This window comes from Trachurus trachurus (assembly GCF_905171665.1).
Source record: "Trachurus trachurus genome assembly, chromosome: 19".
Lineage (NCBI taxonomy): Eukaryota > Metazoa > Chordata > Actinopteri > Carangiformes > Carangidae > Trachurus > Trachurus trachurus.
In genome coordinates this window covers 9,181,922-9,206,410 of record NC_139913.1, presented here as the reverse complement: position 1 = coordinate 9,206,410, position 24,489 = coordinate 9,181,922, and the positions used below count along the sequence as shown (strand labels likewise).

At 43.7% G+C, this 24,489-nt stretch overlaps 1 protein-coding gene across 2 annotated transcripts; it reads right to left on the bottom strand.

The window, feature by feature from the left end:
* Positions 1 to 159: 159 nt before the first annotated feature.
* ppm1bb (protein phosphatase, Mg2+/Mn2+ dependent, 1Bb) lies at positions 160 to 24,205 on the bottom strand. 2 transcript variants are annotated; one of them, XM_083994717.1, is made up of 6 exons: positions 23,784 to 24,205; positions 13,203 to 14,045; positions 10,448 to 10,565; positions 9,763 to 9,874; positions 7,001 to 7,058; positions 160 to 1,289 (listed from the first exon to the last, which is right to left on the bottom strand). In XM_083994717.1, the coding sequence occupies exons 2-6, from the start codon at positions 14,031 to 14,033 to the stop codon at positions 1,260 to 1,262; spliced, it is 1,149 nt and encodes a 382-aa protein (XP_083850843.1). In that variant the 5' UTR covers positions 14,034 to 14,045; positions 23,784 to 24,205; the 3' UTR covers positions 160 to 1,259. The 2 variants fall into 2 exon arrangements, with proteins under 2 accessions (XP_083850843.1, XP_083850842.1); XM_083994716.1 differs by lacking the exon at positions 160 to 1,289 and adding an exon at positions 1,778 to 4,699.
* Between the last annotated feature and the right edge of the window lie 284 nt (positions 24,206 to 24,489).

Genomic DNA, 24,489 nt, shown 5'->3' with positions numbered 1-24,489 from the left:
ACAACCTCCCCGCCCCGCCCCGCCCCTCCCCTCCCTTCCCCCCGCCCCGCCTCCATGAGTCCCAACTTGCACTCGGCTCTTCAGTAAACTAAATATCCTCCCACCCCCACCCCTCCCTCCCTCTCCCCCACCCCCCAACCCCATCAAGATTATCATCGTCATCCTAAATAGTATCATCAATGAAATGAAGAGAGAAAAAAAAAAAAAACTCCACCACTTCTCACACGACAGGAGCCAATCAGAGCCCAGACAGAGGTCCTTCCGGTTCAAGTCAGTCCCAACCAATGGCTGTCCATCCGGGGGGGGGAGAGGGGGGCGAGGGGAGTGAGGGGGGGTCGACGAGAAAACCACGTAGCTGTACATGTAGAACCAAAGTCCTCATGCATGAAGTGCCCTGCGAAGGTGGCACATCACATACTGTACGTGCACAGGTGGAAGCAGGAGTGAGTGGGTGGGAGTGGGTGGGGGGGATGGGGCTTATGATTTCAGTGTGTCTGTGTGTGTTAGAGAGAGTGTGTGTGTGTTGTCTTTTTAAGAGGGTGGGGCACGGGGGAGAGAAGCAAAGGTGTTAGGCAATAATCAGACCCAGGAGCAACGAAAAAAAAAAAAACGGAAACAAAAAAAAATATATAAACGTCCAGGGGAAGAATTACATATAAAGTCTTTATCCACCGTCGGTCTTCTCTTGGCCCTCCTCGAAAACACTCACACACTTGTCTCTCGCACATACAGTACAAACACACACACACACACAAACAAATTATAGGTCCTCATGTCATTGTGAAGTCAGGTGTTCAACGTCAACATTCAAGAAAAAGAAAAGAAAAAAAAAAAAAAAACACCTCAATGGTAAAAATCATCTCTACCATCACAACGCTTCAGTTCATAAAATCTTGACATGTCTGATTTTTTGTTTTTCCTCCATGTTTAAAGCAGTATATGCGCGTATGTGTATGTGTGTGTGTGTGTGTGTGTGTAGTTGTTGTCGTTTGTTGTCTTTGTCCCACTGCTGCAAACACACACACACACGCGCACGCACACACACACACACACACATGCACAACCAACATACGCACACTCACGCACTCCAACACACACCACATGTCCTCTTGTTTTAGTGGAGAAAGACATGGCGCAATGGAGAAGAGACGCACGCCGCTTCCTCCTCGGTGTGGGGCGGGCGGACGCAAAACCGATCGGCCCAGGGAGAGGAGGAGACGGTGGGGGTGGGGGGGGGGAGTGGGGGGTCGTTGCCATGGCTACCAGGGGTCCTCCAGCTCGCCGGCACTCTGGATGAGTAGAAAAGGGGGGGGGGGGGGAAGAAGAAAAAGAAACAGAGAGATGTGCGTTAGCTTTTTGTTATTATTGTCGTCATTGCTGCGTCTTCCACTGCACACAACAAAGTAAAAGATACAACTCCAGAGGCCCTGAACCCCCAAATCTAATCTACTCAAAGTGAATGGATAACGGTGAAATAATGGCGTCCCCATCCTGTACGTTAACACAACCAGACCCCAGACCTCTGATGACTCACCTTGCGGAGAATCACGAGGCCACAGACTGTCAGACTGAAAAACAGGGGGGAGAAACGGGAGAGAATAGAGTTCCCTACAAGTCTAAGTACGTAACTTTGCCCTCTCGCTCGCCGCCGCCTTTTTTTTTTTATTTATTTTTTTTTTACACGTTTCTAAACCCCCCATTGAGAGTTGCTAAAATGTCTTTAAAACAGATGACATGAAATGAGGCTAAAGAAGCGGGCAGAGGAGGGCGAGGAAGGTCCCACACACGTCACAGGCTACACAGTAAACATACACAACACGTTATATGGGAAACTCTTCTACACTGTGTGATCTTCTGCTCTATCAGTGTCTGTTTTTTTTGCTTCTTCAGGACCTACGACTCATTTTGAAATGGAGAAAAACAACCTTTTCTGCTTTTTAAATCCCTTTTTTAAAATCACAGCCCAGATTTTACCACATTTTCAAGGTGACTCATTGGTTGCAGGACTAAAAAGGCAGAAAAGAGAAACACACACAGCGGTGCGGCCACCGCTCACACCCAGAGATACTCATACACTTCACACAAAATCATAGCATTATACCTCAAATCATTTTTATTTGTTCATTTGTCATTTTTTTAACCGAGTGGGACTGATTTGGGCCCACGTAAGCTCATACAAATACAACTCGCACATACACAAAACAAACACGCACACATACACACTCGCACTCACACACAGTGTTTAGCATAACATCCCCTCTGATAGTTAAGTGCCTTAGATTATTGTAAAAGATAAGTGCAGTGCATGCATTACCAGAGTCATTGGGTACAGGGCTTTAATACAGACTCCCTCTAGCTGCTGTCACAGAGGAGGAATAAACACTGTGGCTTCACCAGTCTGCTTCAATCAAACGTCCACATTGAGGTAAGAGTTTGATATTGTGTCATAAACCTGTGAGGAATAAAATATGCTATAGGCCTATGTGGAGGGCTTTTTTCTTTTCTTTTCTTTATCAAGCTGTGAAACTCCCAAAAAAAAGCCACAGTTTAATACAAGCATCTGGCAGCATGAGCTGAGGGGAATTTAAAAATAAAGAAAAACAAAACAAAAAAAAGAAAAACAAAAAGAACACAGGTACATTAACACTTCAGCTACACTTTGAACTGATTAACAGATACACAACCATCTCACATGAAAACACATTCACCGTTGGCCAGGTGCTGAATCAGGTGTTTAAGGCCTGGACTGGACTGGACTGGACTGGACGTGAGCAGCTGTGCCACCTCAGGGCTGTCATAACGTTTGGTCGAGAGGTGCAGTATTTAAAACAAATGTTGGACAAAGTGATATTTGGAGGAAACATACGGTATATCGTCCCAACCCCCCCCCCTTCTTCTCCTAAGTGACATGTTAAAATGACACATGTTTGCATGTTAGGGAGCAACCAGGACAAACAACACATGCTGCATGTTCGAATGCCAACACGTTAAATGCTACATGACAGCATGATAATGTTTTACCGTTTTGCATGTGTGTGTAAAATGTCAACTTTGTGAACTAAAGCGAGAAAATTAAATAGTTAGACAGTTTCTTTCAGGTTTAAACTCGACACGTTCGGACTGAGCTTAACTTTCGTCCGTCCGTGGCGTGCTGCTCTGTCTGTCTTACACCCAGCTCTGTGTTTGGACCGTAGCACTTTGCCGTCTGGAGTGTTACTGGCACCGAGAAGGAACTAAATCTCAACCTCTTTGTGCGTGATTGTGAGGCAGTTTTTACTAAACTGTGGTGATATGTGTCACTCAAACTACTGGTACCCACACACCCACACACCCAACCAGTGAACTGAAGAACCCTAACGTGCTGATAAATGGGGCTTATGCGCAATTTTTCCGTATTTGTATAATGACGATTGGTCTCTCAAACTCATGCAGACACACACACACACGCACGCACATTCACACATACACACAAACATACATATACACAAAAGAGTGTGTTCTGAGTCTGTAGATGGAGTAGTAGGCCTGGAGACATAGCTGCAGTTCAGAGCGTCTCCTCTCCTTTTCTTTGTCAGTTCGTCCACTGTAAGCAGGCGAGGGGCGAGGGGCGAGGGGGGGGGCAAGGGGCAAGAGGGGCAAGAGGGGCAAGAGGGGGCAGGGTCAGGTGGGAAATCAGCCAGAAGCCAACAGCGCCGGGTAAATATGGGTCTTTTTTTTTTAGTGCAAAGTTCGTTAATTTGCTTCACCAGCCACTTTTGCCACTTAATGATAATTAATGGGTTTGGGTTATTTACTATTGTAAACATGTGTCTGTGTGGTCGAGCTGTAAAAGTGGCTGGCAAGTTTGTTTTGGGAGGGGAGAGGGGGAAGAGGAGGGGAGGGGGTCGAAGCCAAGGTGGTCAGAGGACAGGAGGAGGAGGGGGGAGAAGAGATCAGAGAGAGTCCTCGTTAGGCGGATGGTTACGTACGTGGTGAGGAGGGAGGGAGGGAGGACAGAACGTGAATAGACAGAGTGGCTGTTTTTGTTTTGGTTTTTTTTCATTTCCAGCTAAATTATTGTGGTTAATATATTCGTGAATGAACTGAGCTGAGGTTGTGGGTGATGATGACGAAGCCGGACGGTGGCGGGGGCGGCGAAAACGTGTCCATTCAGGTTCTGAGTTGAGGGGGAAAGAGGAGAGAGGGGGGAAGGATGGGGGAGGGGGGTCATTGCACATCTGACTGGAGCTCTGGGTGGGTTTGGTTGGTTGGTTGGTTGGTTGGTTGGTTGGTTTGGGGAGTTGCGGGGGGTTGCTCAGTCAGAGGAGGGGTCAAACTCGGGCGCGTCTCGGCCGGCGGCCTCCAGCTCTGCGGCGGTGGTGGTGGTGGCGGTGGCGGTGGCGGGTGAGGGCGGGGGCGAGGGGGGAGAGGGAGGGGAGGCGGGCTGCTGCTGCTCCTGGCCGTCGTTGCTGCTGCAGCTGCTGACGTCGTCGTCGCCGCTGCTCGAGATCCTCCGTCTCTCCCCCGTCGCCGCTCCTCCTCCTCCTCCCTCGGCAGCGGCGCTCTCCCCCCGCAGGTTGTAGGCGGCCAGCGACTCCTCCAGCACCGCGCGGCACTGCCCCCGGTGGTGGAGGCGGAACTGCCGCAGAGCCTCCAGCAGATGAGCCGCCGTGCTGCCACCTCCCTCCTCACTCTCCTCCTCCTCTCCCCCCGCGCAGGCCTGAGGTGACACGCCAGGGGTCAGACTCTGCAGGCACGCTTCCATCGGTCAAACACACACACACACACACACACACACACACACACACACACACACACACACATACATATATACACATCTAACAAGCAGCGGCACACAATACTCACATGATCATTGTCACACAAATATCTAACCACACACACACACACACCAACACTACTAGCGTGACAATGTCAGAGACATTCTTGCGCCAGTTGGACAAGCCCATGCAAGCGCTACCTCTGACCCTGTGACCAACAACCCTTTGTGATATTCGCTGTATGGTGTAACAGAGAGGAGGAGGAGGAGGAGGAAGGAGGAAGGAGGAAGGAGGGAGAGAGGAGGGGGAGAGGAGGGGAGGGGGGGTTGGTCAGCATCACCCACACAGCCCAGAGAGAAAAAGATCCTGCACTCCACTGACATGAATATGACAAATACGCTCATGTGACCGCATACACACACACACACACCTCTACGACAACCATGACGACGACATCCAGAGTGTTTCCAGCTCCGACAGCTGCGTTCACCTCACAGCTGTTTCTTTAAGATGCTACACATTAATTTCCAAGAATAGAAAGATCATTTATGACTCATAAATCTGGAGATGACATTAGTGTTCAGACTATGAAGCTGTACATTTCAAGTGTCCAAACGAAGCCGTATGTACAGTATTTAAAGTGGCATCATGCAAAAGTTTGGTACTATTTACACACTGTGATAGTTTCCAAAGGGGGGCTACTAGGTACTAACTATGCAGGGTGGCTAAACCGTTGCCATGGGCCCTTTTCCTTTTTTGTCATTTTGAAAATGCAAAATATGAAAATAAAAAAAATATATATATTCTGTAAAATGTAAAGGGAACGCTTCATCTGTACTTTATGCCTTTTGGAGATCATCTCATCTTCCACTTGTTAAATTGTTTATATGAATAGAAATTTTGACCAGGGGTGCCCAAACTTTTTCGTGACACTGTATAAACCTAAGAAATGACACTTAAAATCATGTTATTTTGAATTTACTTCCCGATGACCTCAAGTCCTTTAAACTACACTGGAGATAAAAAAAAAAAATGTTGTTTTGTATATACACTATGCAATAAATGATCACTCTGCAAAATGAACCACTGAACTGTTTTAACCTATTACAGTCTATATTGGAATTAACAGAGAGAGAAGGGGTTGGATTTAATTAAATTTGGCTTCTTCCCACTCCTGTTGAACATAAAGAATTGTTCAGTTACGTTGTTGTTTTATTTTGTGTTGTTGTCTTGTATTTTTTGTTGTTTGTTTTTATTTTTGTTCTTTTATTCTGTGTTCAAATAAACTTTCATTCATTCATTCAACTGACTTATTTTACATTTTTGTTGTTTTTACTTTATGTGGGGAAAACATGTGTCTGAGATTGTCACTTAGGTAAAAACAAACATTACAGGCTGAATGCAGAGTAATCACAGGTTTAGGAAATCAGCACCTTCTTCATCATAGTTCAGAATCTTAAACTAGTAAGTAAAACCGTCATGCTAGTTCGTTTCTCACTCAATATATTAGCCAAAAACTGTAAAATGTAATGTTCGATCAATAAATAATTGTTTAAAACAGTGTACAAAGGTTTATCAGATGGTGAGTTCCTTCTTCATGCTTGCGTTTGCACCTGTATTCATATCACTGGGCTTCGTGTCAGTCAATACATTTATTTGACATGCTCCCTCATAAAAGTGAACTGATGCCTGCGTAAAATATCAAATCTATTGATAGTTTAACGACATTGAGGATCACATATTCAACCAAAAAAATGGCATTAATTCGCCTCAAAAGCTGGAATATTACACCTGGTTTATTCAATCGATTTTACACTTGACATGTTTCCAGTTGCCAAATTCAGATGTTTTTCAGACAGGTTTGTGAGGGATTAAATAGCAGGCGACCGCTGGTTTACAGGGTTCATTGCTGGGGAGTTCAGTAGGTGTCACAAAGTCTTCCTGTTCCAATTATAAATACAAATTGAAAGTGACCTCTCATGTCTTTGGAGCTTTTCAACGTGTAAACGCAGTGAGCCGGGTTTCACTAAGCTTCCAGAGGCTATTCTGCTTAGTCTGTCGTCCAGCCTCTTTCACACTTTAACCACATTCATATTCTCTCACTCCAGCACAAACTCGCGCACACACACACACACACACAAAAGAGTGTCCTTGTCTGGGCTGGTGTGTGTTTATGAGGTCATGTTAAGGGGGGTGGGGTGAAAGGTTGAAGAGGTGAAGGGTTTAGAGAGAGATCAACTCACGCCTTCCTCTTCTCTGTGAGGGTTCAGCTTGTTGTACACCGCCTCGATCACACTGCGTCTGCAAACACACACACGCAGCACACACACACACACACAGAGATCTCTGCTTAGAGACGAGCGCAGCACAAGACATAACATAAACAGTCTCTGTTCATTCTTTGCAAATGTGTATTGATTGAGAATATAAATGGAGCAGAGAAAGCAGCTGAGTGGCTACTTGAGTATCTGCTACTAGTGCATAAAGACAATGGAGATCCTCTTTATTCATATGTACATTAAGATGTTTAGGTGAGAGTTATAATCGAGTTTTAACGTGTACATCCATTTCCTCTACTGAAATGGGGAGAAATTGGTGAGTAAAAACTGTTTTAGACACTTGGGCACATGGGCTTTACAAGATAATGCCTAAAGCACTGTATATTATAAATAATACTATCAAAATAAAGCAATTATCACTATTTGCAACTTAATTAGGGATCAAATTTCTCAGTATTATGTTTTTTTGGGATCATTTGGATGTAACAGTGGTAACAAAGTGGTACATTATGATCTAACACAAGCTGTACATGTCTGATTTAATTTAATTTAATTTAACCATGCTGTATGTTTGAAGTATACACAGGTGCATCTCAATGAATTAGAATATCACGGAAAAGTTTATTTATGTCAGTAATTCAATTCAAAAAGTGAAACAAATACATTATATAGATCTATTACACACAGAATGAAACATGACATGTCTTTCTCTATTTATTTTATTCTAATTGTAATGATTATGGCTTACATTTAATGAAGAAATGCAGTAGACCGATTAAAAAAAGCATTTTTAACTCATTGAGTGCCAACCACGTAATTTCTCGTTTTTCGTTCCCATGCGTTGAGTGCCAAAAACAAGATTTTTCGTTTTTTGCTTTTGCTTTTTTATTATGAAAATAGACACTTTAATACACATTATATGTAAATTTGGGGACTCTACGACGAGGAGAACTGAAATAGATGACGATCAAAGTCACATGACAGCTCATGATCTGGAAGTTTTTATCATAACTCGGCTTTTGCAAACGGAGTTCTGCATGCAGATGCAGCGCAGATGCAGCGCAGCTGCTCCGCTGCTGCTCTGCTCTCACCCGCGCTGCTGCTCCAGCTGCTCGAGCTGCTCGGAGCAGAAACAGGAAGCTCTCAGCCGACAGTCCGCCCGGTCTTCATCTGGAGCAACACCGTGTCCTCCCCAAAGTCCTCCCGCGGTAAAATCTGATGGTCTCTGGACCAAAGCAGACCGGCATCACCGACCCGTACCACAGAAGGACCGCGACCACCGGCGGGACCGGTATTCGCGAGCCGCTGTGGCCGACAGACCCTCACGCTCCGCGGGGAGAAGCTGTGACACGGCACGGTGCGTCTGTGTTATTGTTGTTTAGTGGCGCCCCCCCCGCCCCCGATGGTGGTTTTGTGATAGAACAACACTTGTTGTGTATATTTATCTTATACGAGCCCTTTGATCCATAAATGCGAGTGTCAGAAGAGCGACAGGCACAAACAGCGCACCTTTCATAAAAGACGCTCTATCTCCTTTTCCAGAAAAAAAGGAGGGATTTTGGTGAAACCCAGCCATGTTTAGCTTGACTTTTCTCAGGAACGGAGGCACGTAGAAACAAACGGTTTGTGGTCATTTGAAGCATAAAGTTAAACCTTTCAATTGACCCTTCGCCAACTCCTCCCACAAACGGCTATTGTCCAATCCTACGTTAGCAACCGTAACTATAGGCCTGGCAAGCTTTCCGCAGTGAGTCATTACGTTTGCTTTTGTGGACGCATTTTGAGACTAGGACGAAAAACATTTGTTTGTAGAGAAGGATGTTGTTGTTGCTGCTGCTACTACGGCGGCGGCGGCGGCGGCAGCAGCAATATAGAGATGTTCAGATACGAGCGGACTTTTTTTTCGACTTGAGCAAGTGTAAATATGGGGATAACCATATGTTCACCTCCGACATGACAGCTGTACTTTTACCGCGTTTACCTGGGCTGTTAGGCGAGGGATCCTCCAGGCAGGGACTGCTTTCACTGACTGATACAGCGGTGGGAGAAAACAAAACAGCAGCGAAAGCTGTATGTGGTTCACAATCGCCCAAAAACTTGCAGTTTGACAACGTTTCATGACCAGTGAGATGACCTAAGTCTTCGTGGGTTGATAGACGGTAAAATTACCGGTCCTTACTGCTGCTCTGTACATTGTCCAGTCGTGTCGTTGAACAGATGTTTTATCCTCCTGCGCGAGTCACGTCACTGAAAACTCTGAATGATCTTTGTGACTTCTTCTCTCTATTATCTCAGAACAGTTTATCCATACATTTGCTGATATTTCCTTTGAAACCGATACCAAATACTGCCAGGAGCATGGCTGGGAGTGAAAGCTTGCCCGCCGTAGCAACAGTAACCAAGGGGGCGGGGCTTACGCGAAGGGTCAATTGAGCTACAGTATGTGTTGGTGGCAATAATATAGAATACACTATGGCTCTACATAAAAAGTCAAAAATGGTCTAAATTGCCGGTACACTTGACTAAAACTTTGGAAAGGAGCGCGGCACTCAATGAGTTAATATGGAAATGTTGGCCTTCTGAAAGGTATGTCCATCGATTTGCACTCAATACTTGACATGAACTGCTGGAAATTGATTTTTCCATGATATTCTAATTTATTGAGATGCACATGTATATACATATATATGTAACATGCAGTTAAAGGTTCAGAGTTGTGTATTTACTTGCTGGCCAGGCCGCCACCAGGTGGAAGATTGGGGATGTTCTCTGTGGCAATGCTCCTCAGGACAGACACCAGGTCAGGGACTCCTGCCTCCCCGCAGTTTCCCAGTAGCTCTGCACACAGACACGACGAGAACAGAGGAGTTTGTGAGAGGTTATAGCGCAAAAAAATTGATGCAAGGTTACAATACATTATAAAAAAACACAGCCTTTTATCGCTGCAGAGGCTGAGAAATCACCCAGAGTGAGTGGTGGGAAAGAAAAATCTGCTGCATCACTCTTCTCCATTTGAAGCAGCACTGAGTTTGTTAGCGGACAGATTTCAAATATTTGTACTAACCCTAAAGAATGTTTATTTTGTCCTGTAATGTACACAGAAACTCAGCACAGTATGTGTCCCCCCCCACCGCCCACCCCCTCCTCGATACAGTTAAAAAACAGTTTGGACAAAAGCATCAAATGGGTGAGAGAAGAGTTTCTAATAAAGGCATATTACACTTCAAAAAGTTGGTGCAGTTACAAAAACAAACGATCGACTATCAAACAACACATTAATGTAACTGTAGCTGTATACCATCCATCTATAAAGTTTGTGTATGTGTGTGTGTGTGTGTGTGTGTGTGTGTGTGTGTGTGTGTGTGTGTGTGTGTGTGTGTGTGTGTGTGTGTGTGTGATAAGCGTGCTAACCCTCAACACGGGTCTCCAGGTATTTATCTAACTCCTCCTCTTTCTTCACAGCCTCTTCTGAGATCTTGGGAGCTCCGGGTAGACACACCAGCACCACACTCATGTTGTCCCTGCTCCCCTGCAGAGACACAACACACACACACAGACAGAGTCAAGTGAAACTTACAGTACGTACAGTAGTACATAATCTACTTCTTGTGCGACACATGCTTTGAAACAGTCGGGTCGTTTTTTCAAAGAATAAAAGAAAAACAAAACATTGACTGCAGGCATCAAGGGTGCTGCTGAAGAAAAAACAACATTAAAAACGAGGCAACGCTGCTGTTTTTTAAAAAATATTTCAACAAAACTGCAAGCATCTTTTCATGAGCTGAGTTCTAGATGAGGAAGACTGCACATGGAGCAATAGCAGCTGGTAATGATGAAGTAATTTATCTGAATTTCTTTTCATTTTCACACAGTTACGGTGTCAGATGAAGAGCTGCAGCAAACTGACAATTAACTGTGGTCTTTGGTGTTTTTAACCATTTGTGGTACAGCTGTCTCTCTGTGTTATTGGTCCACAAACAGCAGGTGATGCTGCGCAGTTCAACCGGCGGTTTCATGTTATTCTACTGATCTACATGCAGCGGTTAACATGATGTAGCAACCTAAAGGAAAGTCAAGTGTGAAGTAAACATGGATGTGATAAACAATGCAGGTTTCAAAATGTTAAAACAAAAACAAACCAAAAAAAAGAGCTTTTCAAAGGTTGCAAGAGGAAGGAAGTGTAATCACCATGGACGCTGAATTTAAGTACAATCTTTGTTTGTTTACAGAATACCTGGGAAACGCTGCTTTTTCTGATGAGGTTGCTACTGTTTTAACAGAAAGACGGGTTGTGACTTTGAGACAATGCGAAGACAAGCAAACACACACCTTCTGAAATGCCCTACATTTGGTTTCCTCTAGTTACTAAAAAACATCGCTGTCTGTAATGAACTGATGTGTTGCTGTCATACATTGTAACCTTTTATATAACAGTTTACAGGAAGTTGTTGTTGTTGTTGTTGTTGTTGTGTCCTTTTTATTATCTTTCATTTTCTAGGGCTGGTGACATAGAATGATTTGCAGATTACCCATTTAAACCCCAGAAAAAAAAGTTTTTCCTTGAAACCAACGTGTCTCCTTCAATGTCTTGTCTTTTTTTAAAGAAGCAGCTTAATCAATATAATTTTACCATTGTACAACACAAATGAAATCAGTACAACTTTAAACATTTAGAGGGCATTTATTCTCTTGCAGTATGTGGCCTATTATTTGACATTTACAGTCAGTTACAACCAAGACACATCTCTGGTCTTAAACCAGTGACTTGTTTCACCTTGTCATTATTATCATGTGAAAGTCAATGTGCAAAGACTTCAATGTTTCTGCCCCTGAAATTTAAGAGTATGCAAGTACATTTTTCATCTACTTGCACATGTGTAACCAGTGAATTTGCTGTTTTTGTTGTTGTTTTTTAACACCAGTGAAAGTGGCGACTCAAAGAATCTGGCATGGTGGCAGGTCAATGTGTGTGAGGATTATGAATGAACAAAATGTGAATATTTTCTTTTATGGTGTGTGCGCCCCTTAATTTTCTGTTTGCCCTCCCTAAATTTTAAGTTAGGGGGCAACTGTTCACCTAGAAAAAAAAAAGTTATTCTGGAGCCCTGTGAAGTGTCACATACGTCAGCGCTGCACAAAACTGAACTGAGCGAAAAGACTTAAGACGTGTACTGGTGAGTTCAGCCAAGGTGAGGGGTTGATTCTTGTTTCATCGGGATCAATAGACTGAAAAGGCCGATGGAGGGGGATTGATCGGAAAGCTGGGATGCATTATTCATTGTCTGATTTATCCGATCTCACTGCGAGATGTTAAGTTCGATTAAACATTAACTCTTTTTTCCGCTGTGATGTTGTTATCCATCATTCACTGCACATTATGTTAGTAAAAATACATAGTTTATTTTGTTTAAATGTCCTTAAGTCAAACAACACTAATCCGCCTGCACCAGCTGCTTCTTCACAGATGTAGTCAATGCACGGAGGCAGCAGCTTTAACTATTTGGACAACTGAGAAAATCAAGTCTGCTGCTCATTAATACTCAAAAACACACACGTAAAGCAAACGTCTGAACCGATAAGTCAAGATTTACTTCACACATTCAAATCAGCATCACAAGATGCTGTAAATTAGGACACTACTCAGTGGAGTGCTCCTTCAAGGGTGGGTTTCGAGAGTTATTTCATTTTTAAGAGGAAATTATCATTTGAAATGTTAAAATACAAACGCTTAAAGGGGAACTACGCAAGAGTGGTCGCTTTTCCACTGTTTTGCTAACCCTCCTCCCTTCCATGTGCACTTGTTTACAACTAATCCGGCTAGAAATTAATCAATAGAGCAGTGGCTAACGTTATTTATCATATATGCATTACGATGTGTATGTTTGTGTAGTTTAATCTGACATAAACAAGAGGTTACAGGTTACGGGTTTGTGCCACAGTGCCACAGAGACGAGAGCTGGGACACCGGGTCGGAGGCTCTGATCTTACACGGTTGGTTTTCAGCCAAGAGACGCTGTAACAAGTTACAAATCATCTATTAAACCATCACAATTGCTCCAAAACTGTTCAATTAAGGTAAAAATCCTGCATAGTTCCTCTTTAAAAGCAAGTTCTCAATGTAGAAATGTGGAGGAATCATAATAAACATGGGAGGAACAAAGCTTACCTTATGCAGACAGGTGTCCACCACTGAGTTACAGACTTTCTCCAGGTCGTCGCACACCTGGAGTCGTGAGCGCACAAACTCACACAGCTCCTCGTTGGACATGACGTCCCAGATGCCGTCGCACGCCAGCACCACGAACTCGTCTCCTTCGACCGCTCGCTCCAACACGCACACCTCGGGCTCGGGGCTCACCAGCTGCTCCGTGGGGCCCTTACCGTCCACACACTTGTAGTCGTAGTCCCCTAGGGCCCGGGACACGGCGAGGGAGCCGTTTACCCTCTGGATCATGACCGAGCCGCCCGCGTTCTGGATGCGCTCCTTTTCGCGGGGGTTGCAGGGCTTGTGGTCCTGCGTGGAGAAGCCCACCTTGCTGTCTCGACTCAGCACGGCCCGCGAGTCGCCGCAGTTAATGAAGTAGAGGTGCGTCGGGCTGAGCAGCACGCACACGGCCGTCGAGCCGCTGCGGTCCAGGCCCTGCCGCAGGTCGGTGAAGCTGCGCATGTACTCGTCAATGTTCAGGAAGCCCGAGCGGATGCCGTCCTTCACTCCCTCCACCGAGCCGGCCCCTGAACCGAAGTCGCCGCCGCCGGACAGGATGTGCTCCAGCAGGTGGCCGGAGCAGTAGTTGGCCACCCGGGAGCCCGCGTGGCCGTCGTAGACAGCAAAGAAGGACCAGTCGGTGAGTCCGTGGGGGAGGCCGACCACGGCCGTGTGGGCGTCCTCCATCTCCACCCTCCAGCCCTGCATGGAGCTCAGGCCGTAGCGCAGCCCGTTGCCCTCGCCGTGGGCACTATGCTTCTCCGTCTTCGGCTTGTCCAGGAATGCACCCATTGCTGCCTATAGCTGGAGACGGGAGAGAGAAGCAGCAAGACGGTTCTCAGATGGTTTCAGACACCACTCACACGTTGCACATATACAGATCTCTTGCTTTTAAAAACTAAAAGGAGCCGAGACGAGCTTTAAACGCTCATCCATCAGATTATTGAACAGCTGATCTGATCTGGTATGTGTATGCTTGTAGGTGTGTGTGTTTTTGTTTTTACATTTTTTTTACCATTTTTTACTTATCCATTTATATTTATTTTGTTTAAAGGGATAGTTCAACATTTTGAGCTGCTCAGCGAACACAATGGAGGTGAATGGTACTTTCCCCTGTCCCTCAAAACTCATCAAATACACAATCCAACAATTCCAAAACGCTATTGTGGAGAAGTTGTGACCTGCACATTCACCACGCTATGAAATAATCATGTATAATTATGTTACATGACACATGAAGCAAATATTCGATACTACTTTTGCTTTAGAAATCACTCCGCCCAGCAGCCATGTCCGAAAAGTAGTTCTGGTTGCATTTGCCTCGAAAACAACTCTGTCTCATAATGTTACATTATCGTTTCATAGCGTGGTGAATGTGTAGGTCACAACTTCTCTACGAGAGTGTTTTGGAGTTGTTGGATTGTGTATTTGATGAGTTTGATGAGGGACAAGGGACCAAAACAACATGCACCGATAGTTAATTAACCTACTGCTATGACTATAGGGATTATGGCAATGGGCGAATTTGCCAAAATGTTGAACTATCCTTTTAATAAACAGTGGCTCTTCGCAGATGAAGTTCGGAAACAGAAAAATAAAGTTCTTTGAATTGAACTGAACTGAAGCAGGAAACACGGCACCATTACACCACCACCAGCAGCGAGCACAAAGCAGATAATCTATCCCTCTCTGAGTCGGGCCACGTGTAACCTAAAGCACTACTGGGCCATAAATACACTGTACGCAAAATTAGATATAGCACTGCACTGAAATCTTGGCCAATATTAGCCAATGTATCAGTGTCAACATAAGATAAGATAGATAAGATAAGGCAGATCAGATTTGCTCAACTAAATTTGATGTCGTAAAAAAACAAACATTACAAGCACATTTATAGGCAGCATCAGTGAGCAGAGATTTTCATTGACAATGACATGATAGTAAAAATGACAAGGGCAGGAGGCATAGTCCAAGTGTACAGAAACAACTTGCCAGTGCAGTTTTAAACAAATACAAGCACAACTGGCTCCTCTTATCAGTCCTAGCATATCGTAAAATTTACACAATATATTGTGGTATTAAATATCATTGGACTAATAAATTCTCTCTATTTTTGTGTCAGTAGTTCAGTAGGCTGCTTTTTTTTGCTATTATTACAGGGCACTTTTAATTACTTAATAGATGGTGAGAGCCAGAGATCCTGACTACAAGACAAAGATAGCAGAGGAGGATCCACAGAGCCGAGGATTACACTGCAGCTCTAAAGCTTCTTTGAGCACACAGAGCCTTTTTCACCCTCAACACGGTAACTCATACTATTAGTCCATTCGCTGGCGGGAGATAAACTAACATCCCTGAGTCAGCAACGGTTTAAAAAATCTCTTTGACAAGAGCCAAATGCAGATGAAATCAGACAGAGGGTTAGTGTTTGGTCTTGTTGACTAACTTTTATCAATTCTTACACTCTAAACATGAGCTGATCACTGTCGAAGAGGGCTTAATTATTGGTATCAACAAGGTTTTTCTTATTACATTTTTTTTAAATAAGTATAAGCATCTGTGGTACGTCTGCTTGATATGAGCAAAATGTACAATGACGATATGACTTGCTATAAATAAGCACATTTTTGAGTGTGCATATTGACGATACAGTTCCTAAGTATTTCTGCTTTTATAGGTATCCTGAAACAAATAGCATAATAGAAAAAAAAAATATTTTGAGCATACGTTTATTGAACAAACTGCACAATCGATTAAACAGAACGTTAATTTAACCCTTCTCCTGCCTCCTCTTCGTACTCGCATTTCGCAGTTCGCAGTTTTAGGCAAGCTTTTATTGTTAACCCCTAATCTGTGGTAATACGATACGAACTAACAAGCGTATAGAGGTGGTTGTTTTCTGATACAAATTGAAGACGTTTAATTAAAGCACAACGTTTCGGTCCCTTGGACCTTCGTCAGGTTATCCAAGGGACCGAAACGTTGTGCTTTTAATAAAACTACAATGCAAGTTAAGACAGTGTGTGCAGGAGCTTCCTTTGACCTAAGTGTTTGACCGCGCTGGTCTTCTCCTACGCACCTGTCTGCTTCTCTGGGTGTGCATACGTGTTTAGTGGTTTAAGACGTTTAATAAAACAAAACAAAAAAGCTATGCCATGTGGTAGCCAATGGGAAATGAACAGAAAAGTGTATAAATTCTTGAGTACACACAGAATACATGGGATTTCGTTTCAAAACACGAGGGGTAACACTTTAACAAGAAGGACAAGCTTTCAAACCACCTCTAATGTGGAAACATTTATAAAATATATATAATAGGTAAGTGCTCTAAATATTCTACCTAATTCTGCTATGAGAAATAAAACAACATGATTTTGGTCTGAATTTCTGATGCACGAGAAACAAACTCTTCAAACACTCAACACCACCACATCTCTGGCATTCTTTTTAAACCTGCGCTACATTTTCCCATCACACCGATCAATTCTGACCTAAATGTCAACAGCTCCAGCAGCATGGAGCTACTTTACACTGTGCATTAACTCAAGTTAGTTCGGCTGGTGGTGGTGGCGGCGGCGGCGCTCATGAGATCTTGAAATCAATAAAAAGCGATCAAAATTGAAAGCGCCCGAGTCTTTTTTTCTTCTTTCTTTCCCCTCCTTTCCTTTTCCAACATATTGATTTCTCGCTCTGCATAACCTCCCACATGAGCTCACACACGGCATGACAGGCGTGTGCCCAAAAAAGGCTGGTACATGCGAGGAGAGTGACTACAGCTGGTTTCACAGGAACGTGTAGGCTATGTGTGTGTGTGTGTGTGTGTGTGTGTGTGTGTGCATGTGTGTGTGTGTTTGTGTCTGCTCTGCGCATGTGTATTGGAGTGTCATGGTCTATGTGCGAGAAAAAGGCGCTCTATAAATACGCCAGGCCGGTTTAGATTTCATGTTCAGGGTGGGGCAGTGGGCCACGCCATTCACATTTCTAGTGCTTTTCCGGCTAAATTCTTACATCACCAGAAACCCCCCCCCCCCCCCCCCCCCCCCCCCCCACCCCCACCCCCTTTATCGAGCTTTCACCAGCTATTCAGATTTAAAAGTAGCAGGCGTGTTCATGTGTGTGCGGTAGGAAACAGCGTCACATATGTGTGTGAGAGAGAGAGAGAGAAAGAGAAATCTGTTATGTTCACCAGCAGTGATTCTCTCTAAAAATAAAACAAACACACTGCCATTGCCTAGCAACCACCCACCCTGCAGTGCAAACATCCAGGCTAAGCTTCATTCAACGACATCCCCCTCTCCATGTCTCTCTCACTTGCTCACACTCATACACACACACACACACACAGTCGGCTGCCTGGTAGAGAGAGAGAGAGAGGAAAAGGGGAGTTGCATCATCCATCCATTAAAGCAGTTGCAGCAGCAGCGGCGGCGGCGGCGGCGGCGGTGGTGAGACCCTGAAAGGAGACGTGCTGCAGACTGCAGGAACACATGCAGATTACTATGAGGTTTCTTTGGCTGACAACGCTACAAACACACACACACACACACGCACGCACACGGAGAAGCCCAGGAAACATCTCCACAGAGACATAACACTGAAACCAGGAACTATCAACCACTTAACCCCCTGAAAAACTGCCGACACCCGCGCTGTAAATACAGGTCAGGACTAACGCCCCCCTCCCACCCCACCACCCCTCCACCCCCATGATGCTACGACGCTACGACGCACGTCTGCCAGAAAATCACTGGCTACGAAGAGGGAAGTGGAAGGTCGGGTGCGAGGAGGGGGGGCAGGGGGGCAGGGGATTACATAATGCTGCGGAGAGCCCGGGCGAGCTCACGCCGCTCTGAAAGCAGACGTACTCGCGCACAAAAACAGTTAATGCCATCCCAGAAGGAGAGTTTAACGCACAGCTTCCTGCTCCGTCCAGGCGTTCACAACAATGTGCCGTAAAAAAAAACCCAGAGCGAACTGAGCTGCAGGTTTATGTTTAACCAGCAGATAACCAGACACACAACACACAACACAACAAGCTTGTTGATTGTTGGGATTTTGATTAGATTAGAGAAGACGCGGCGTTTGAGACAAATTCTCTTTGTTACTAGACGTTTCAGTGTTTTTTTCCAGACTTTTTCCTCAGATTTCACCTTCAGCAGCGGCTCGATGTGGCCGTCATAAATAACTGTAGCTGAATAAACAAAAGGAGCTAATTACGACCATTGTAAAACATCTTAAATGAGTGACAGAGGAGGACATCTTCACTGAAGCTTCAACAAGGCAACGCAGACTGAAAGATGGCGACAGATAAAAACTGCATTGACAGTTAACGGACCGTGCACAATGGTCTTTTACACAAAAGTTGTCGGCGATCCCACGCCCACGACTGAACTGTACCTGGATCTAAACCCGAGATTAGATAATCCTGAATCGCTTTTAGACCCAAAAGCCAAAATAACAGTGGATATTCAAGAGGAAAAAGGGCCCATGAGTTCATAACACGCTTGATTTTACAGTACGAGTTATAACACTTGTAAATATTCACCAAGTCCCAGTACCAAATATCCCATCATACTTTTCTGCAACATCCCGTGATTCTCAAATTTTCCAGGAAGCCGACAAGAATAATCAGAGCTCTGTCTCCCAAAACATTTTCACTTTGCTGTGGCCCTTTTTCATTGGTCCGGTCCATGTGATGGATTTAGTGAGTGATGACCATCCGAAAGGAAAACACACGATAAATGTGACACCGTCATGTGATAGTTCACCGCATTTACGAGGAGAGAAGTAGCACCTGAATGCACCGTCAAAACCAACCAACCAACCAACCAACCAAGCCGGGGTGGATTGTGGGATAGCGGGCGAGGACTGCAGAGGATACGCCGGGTCACATTTCACAGCCGCATTTGGAGAAGAAGAATGGCAGGGCCTCGCCGTCGAACTGTTATGACGTATACTGTCTTGAAATACGGACTAGTCTGAAGCCGGCATACCCTGAATTGGGACACGACTACAAGTGTTGTGTAATTGGTCCCCTGAGCAACAGTAATGACTTCTGAAAGCCACACCTTCCTCTTACATCTGCTGTTACATATTTACATTTATCTTTTTATCTTATCTCTTAAAAAGGCTCCTGCTGAAGCCATTTTAACCTTTAGTGTACACCAACTCTGACCTTGCCTCCCTTTTTACATATCTTTTTATTACACGCCCAGACCAAAGGTGCACAGATCGAACATGCAGCACTTCACTACACTTTATTGGCCGTCCATTTCTTCATCTTCCCTCTCTGTGCACTAATCTACAACGGCAGCCATTCAGCTCCTGTCCTGAATCATACCTGTCAATGGAAACTCCTCGCTCCTATGCATTTTCTTCCACTGACAGTCAATATGATTTTCCACGTAATGATGACAGCGAATACGCTCTGAAACTTTAACTTAAAGTGACACTTGACAGGTGTAAAGAAGTAGTCTTCAAAGCTAGGCTTATGGTGACGTTGATAAATCTCTGTGATCCTAAGCAACAAAAGCATCAAAGTGCTTCACAATGCCGACACCAACAACAAAACGACACTCCACACAAGCACAACTTATAATTTAGTCTCAAAGTCCAAGTAAGTTCCACATGAAGGGAGAGGCTGCAGCTGATGATTATTTTTCTTTCTTGATAAAACACGCCGTTAACGTTTTTGATTAGTTAGTTCACATCTTGAGATGTTTTATATTCTCTGACCAAACCTACAAAACCCCACACAACACAATAGAACATGATATAACACACAGCAAAAAACTAAATCTAATATTTGAAAAGCGGGGACGAGAAATATTTGCCATTTTTCCTTCATTTGACAAATCTAATAATTACTTGACTAACTTCTCTACAGGCAATCGAACAGAGACTGAAACAAAAGCTTCTGTTTGTCTGAATCAGGACACTGATTTCAACAACAAAGCTCGACTAGACCAGATATAAAAGGAAGTTTCCGTCCTTCATGACTGACTCACAAACTGAAAACTTAAGATGACCTGGGTACAGAGGAACAATTTTCCAATCAAACACAATACGTTTTCTTTTAATTATCCAATACTGATCCTTAAAACCCTTACAATCAGTCTTGGCTTTTCCATCTTTTCTCAGTAAACACATATAGTCCATATAAGTGGCTCAGTTCAGGCTGCATGATGTGTCAAATGTCTAATTTGTGGAAACAGAGTCATAAAAAGTTACTTTAGGTTAAGAAGAAGAGATGGTCGATGGCTGCATGAGCCAACTTTAGAGACAAGAGAAAGTGTGACGTAGACAGTTCCAGTCAGTGTGAACTCGCAGCAGTCGACGACGGGCTGCGATAACTCAGGAAGTCCCTGGCCTTCTCTCAACAAATCTATAGATCAAATCTATAGGAGGGATAGCAGGAGATGAAGACTGTATGAGCTCTTACTTGGCGTTTTAAAAGATGGGATGCAATGGAAGTCTAGAGAGCGGCATGTGGAGATTGTGCTCTACTTGCTAGGGAGTAGAGCTGTCAAGCTTCCCCCAAAATCAGATTCAAATTTTAAATGTGTGTTGTTTTTTTTAGCCCATTATATACACCTATACCAGATTATTAATACATCCTGCTTCCACTAAAGGGCATTCAAACTAAATCTGTTATGTGACATTTGCAACTCAATATAAAACTTCAAGAAGGGAAATCAAAATATTTTTGTAATTGCTGAATAAACGGGCAATTACAAAAAACTCTGCTCGTAAATTTTGAAGCTGCAGTTCTACGTCACGCACAACAAAAACTAAATTGTTTTATCAACATGTTAACTACCCCGAACTTCGCGATGCACTACGTTAATTTGCGTCGTTGCAGAAGGCACACATTCGAACAGCAGTTTTCACCTTTGAATGCTGTCACTTTGAAAATAATTTGAATTCTGTTCGATACAGGAGTACGATGTGACGGCCCTACAAGGTAGCTGCGTAAATATTAGGCTCGTGTCTCATACACATGATGAATGAACCACCAAGAACCAGGTAAAACTAACCCAACATCCACCCATTCAATACGTTTTCTAAAAATATGTCAATAATGAAAGCACAAAAAATATCTCTCCACGGCTCAGTGGTAAATGTTCCTCAGTCGCCCTCATGTTGATGATGTGTGTTTCCTGCTCAAATTGAATAATCTTGGTAACTAAATGAGACAAATGCAGTCAAAGTGAAAACTGAAACTATTAAGCCTGGTGCTGTAAAGATTTTCTGACGGGTGCAAGAAGGTCTTCGATGAGGTCTCTGACCAGTCAGAGCTAAAAGCCAAGCGTGATGACCGTCTTGATCTCTCGCTGGCACTGTGTTTCATCTGCTCCTCTGTCTTTACACAGTGACTGCTGACTCAGATAAGATTATCAGCTATTGAACTCCTCCCGTATCTGGCTCTCAGGGCACCAGCCCAACACCGAGTGATGTCATACACTGGTCACCTGCGCTCCTTATCGCAATCTGATATACTAAAGAAGGTGAGCCGGGAGCCTGCCAGACACAATTTCAACACTGACTCCACAATACAAAATTGATGATGAATTGAAAATTAACCACAGGCTTAACCTTTGATGACAAATCTTTACAAATCTCGTAAGGCAATTTAAGATGACTTAATCAACTCGGACTGTGTGAAATTCAAAAACTCTAAGGTCAATAAAAAGACACCTCTCACACAGGTGGCTCTCTATATATGGGAAGTTGTATTAGATTTTACAATGTAAAATCTAAGCAAACAAATTAGCCGTGGAATAAAGAGATGTGTATCAGAAGTTGAAGGAGAATTTGATGCATTGTCCGTGCAGTGTCTGCTAAATAATAAGGAAAGTCAGAGGAGAACGTGTCCATTTCGACCTCCTATTGGGACAGAGTCAAACTAGACATTAACTGGCCCGTAAATGCAAGAAAGGTTAATGATATTCCTGACACAATATTGCAAACAAATACTAAGAATGGGAATGATTGACAGGCCAGATTACCCAGTTGTTGCATCGGGTGACACATGATACTGATACCCAAATTTAATGGCTGTTATTAATGATCCTATCAGCAAAATGCTTTTTAAAAATAGTCTCCAAGTCACGGCTGATCATACGTACTCATATGGACCTATATACTGCTGTATGTCTAAGGAGTTACCAACCAAGCCCTTGTTTATAGTCAGGGCGAACCTAATAGATATTATACAGCTGCCCTGTTCCTGTAGGTGTCTGGAATATACTATACAATGTATTAAAAGAATATTACAACAAAATAAACATATATATAGCCTATATATATCCTCAGACTATACTGTACCATCAATCAACTATGGCATGGACTGCACAACTGCTACAGTGCTTGAGAAAGCTAACAAGCAAAGTTTAAACTTCAACAATTCACATGAAGTACAATGTTTTTGCTATGACAGTTGACGATTGTTTTGATCGCTTAGCTACCGAATATATCCATATACTGTATAGTATACTACACAATGCCAATATATATTTAAGTTTGTCAATATAATTTAATTATGGTTTAAAATAAAATGAGCAAATGAGTATCAGTGTTGGGAGGAGCATTGCTGTTTCTGCCGCAGTGAAACATGACTTCTTATAAACACCTTCACACCATGTGAGTGGCATTAAGTGTTATCTACTATATTTCATGTAAACTGAGAGGATATTAGACGCATAAAATGTCCATTTCGGCTATAATTACCCTCTGAGGTCGCTGCTGGTGCATACATGCATACACAACAAGACATACGGTAGCTATCTGTTCAACTAGCACTACACTACATGCAGTTCGTTTGCCTCTCATTGGCGATTAACTCTGGACATTTAATATCGCTACATGCCTTTTTACTACACTTAACTGGACCTCGTTAAAGTATAATATCATTAGGCTGCCAAAGCCAACCACTGACACCCATATGACAAAGTCCGCTAAGCTGTCATTAGCTGGTTACAGGCATATAATGTAGCCTGTACCATGCTACAGTATATTAGCTTGATTTGGGACCAGACTAATCACTGGAAACCAACGTGTCGTCTAGGCTGGTTGTTAAAAACACTGGTGTTACTCTAAATTTCATTCTTCATTCAAAATTGGCTTGAGTTACTTTTGGAAAAGAAAACTTGAATCAGATGAATAAAAGCCACCCGTTTTTTTTTATACTGTAAGAAGAAGAAATGAAGAAATGTGCTCTTGTTTGTAAAGCTAACGTAACAGTTCACGTTGCGTGTGAATCGACTGACTGTTGTTTTAGGAAACGCATCTTTCTTCCCTTTTTTTTTTTTTTTTGAGTGTGTTAAATACCAATCCACTGACCACATGCTGAACTGAACTCCAGTCCTCTTAACTAACACTGGTCCCCCTCTCCACGGAAAAGGCCTAGTCTAGTTTTTGCTAGTGTGTTGATATGAGCTAACGTTAGCTTAGCTAGCGTGCTAACGTTAAGTTAACGCAATTCCCCGCAGGTTGTCAAACTCGAGCTAATGACGTTAGCTCACATAGTAGCATGCTACTTACGTTTTCCTGCTGGCTGTGCGAATGTAGATCCAATCTTGAATGATCTTGCTGGATAATTTCTGCTTTTTTGTGTGTGTGAAGAAATGTCGTTAACCTAGCTACCTACGGAGCTAACGTTAGCCGGCTAGTAGCTATGTTATGTTTCCCCCTTATTTTGAACAAAAATAATAATAATCGAGATTTTTTTTTTTTTTTTTTTTTGGCCTCAGATGAGCGGCGATAATTCCTCTCTCGGTGGTTCCCTGCTTGGACAGCGTTGATTTTTACGCATGTTTGACGCCAAGTTCTGTCTCTCACATTAAATAAAAAGTCAATTCCGATCGCTCCAAAACAAATATGGACACTGAGAATTGGTTATATTATACAACACTGCTGGCAAATCTAGCACTTTCTTCCATTGAAAGGCCAGAGCTATCCTTCGACTTTGGGTGCTGAACAAGAGGAGGTGTTATTTTTGGCATATGCTCCGTGATTGGCTACAACGTCCGGGCGAAACGTCCGTTAATTGGCTGCTTCTTACGTCAATTAGCTCTGCCCCTGTCCAGAGCTGCGTTCTGATTGGTCTGTCACCGAGGTTCTTGTGACGCGCTGGGGCCGTAGGGTGCACTCGTAACGGCTACGAGCGTACGCCGAAGCCACCGCGGCTAGGCGGGGTCAGTGTTGAAGTGAAGACGTTTCTCGCCCCGGTGGGAGTGCTTTGAAAGCT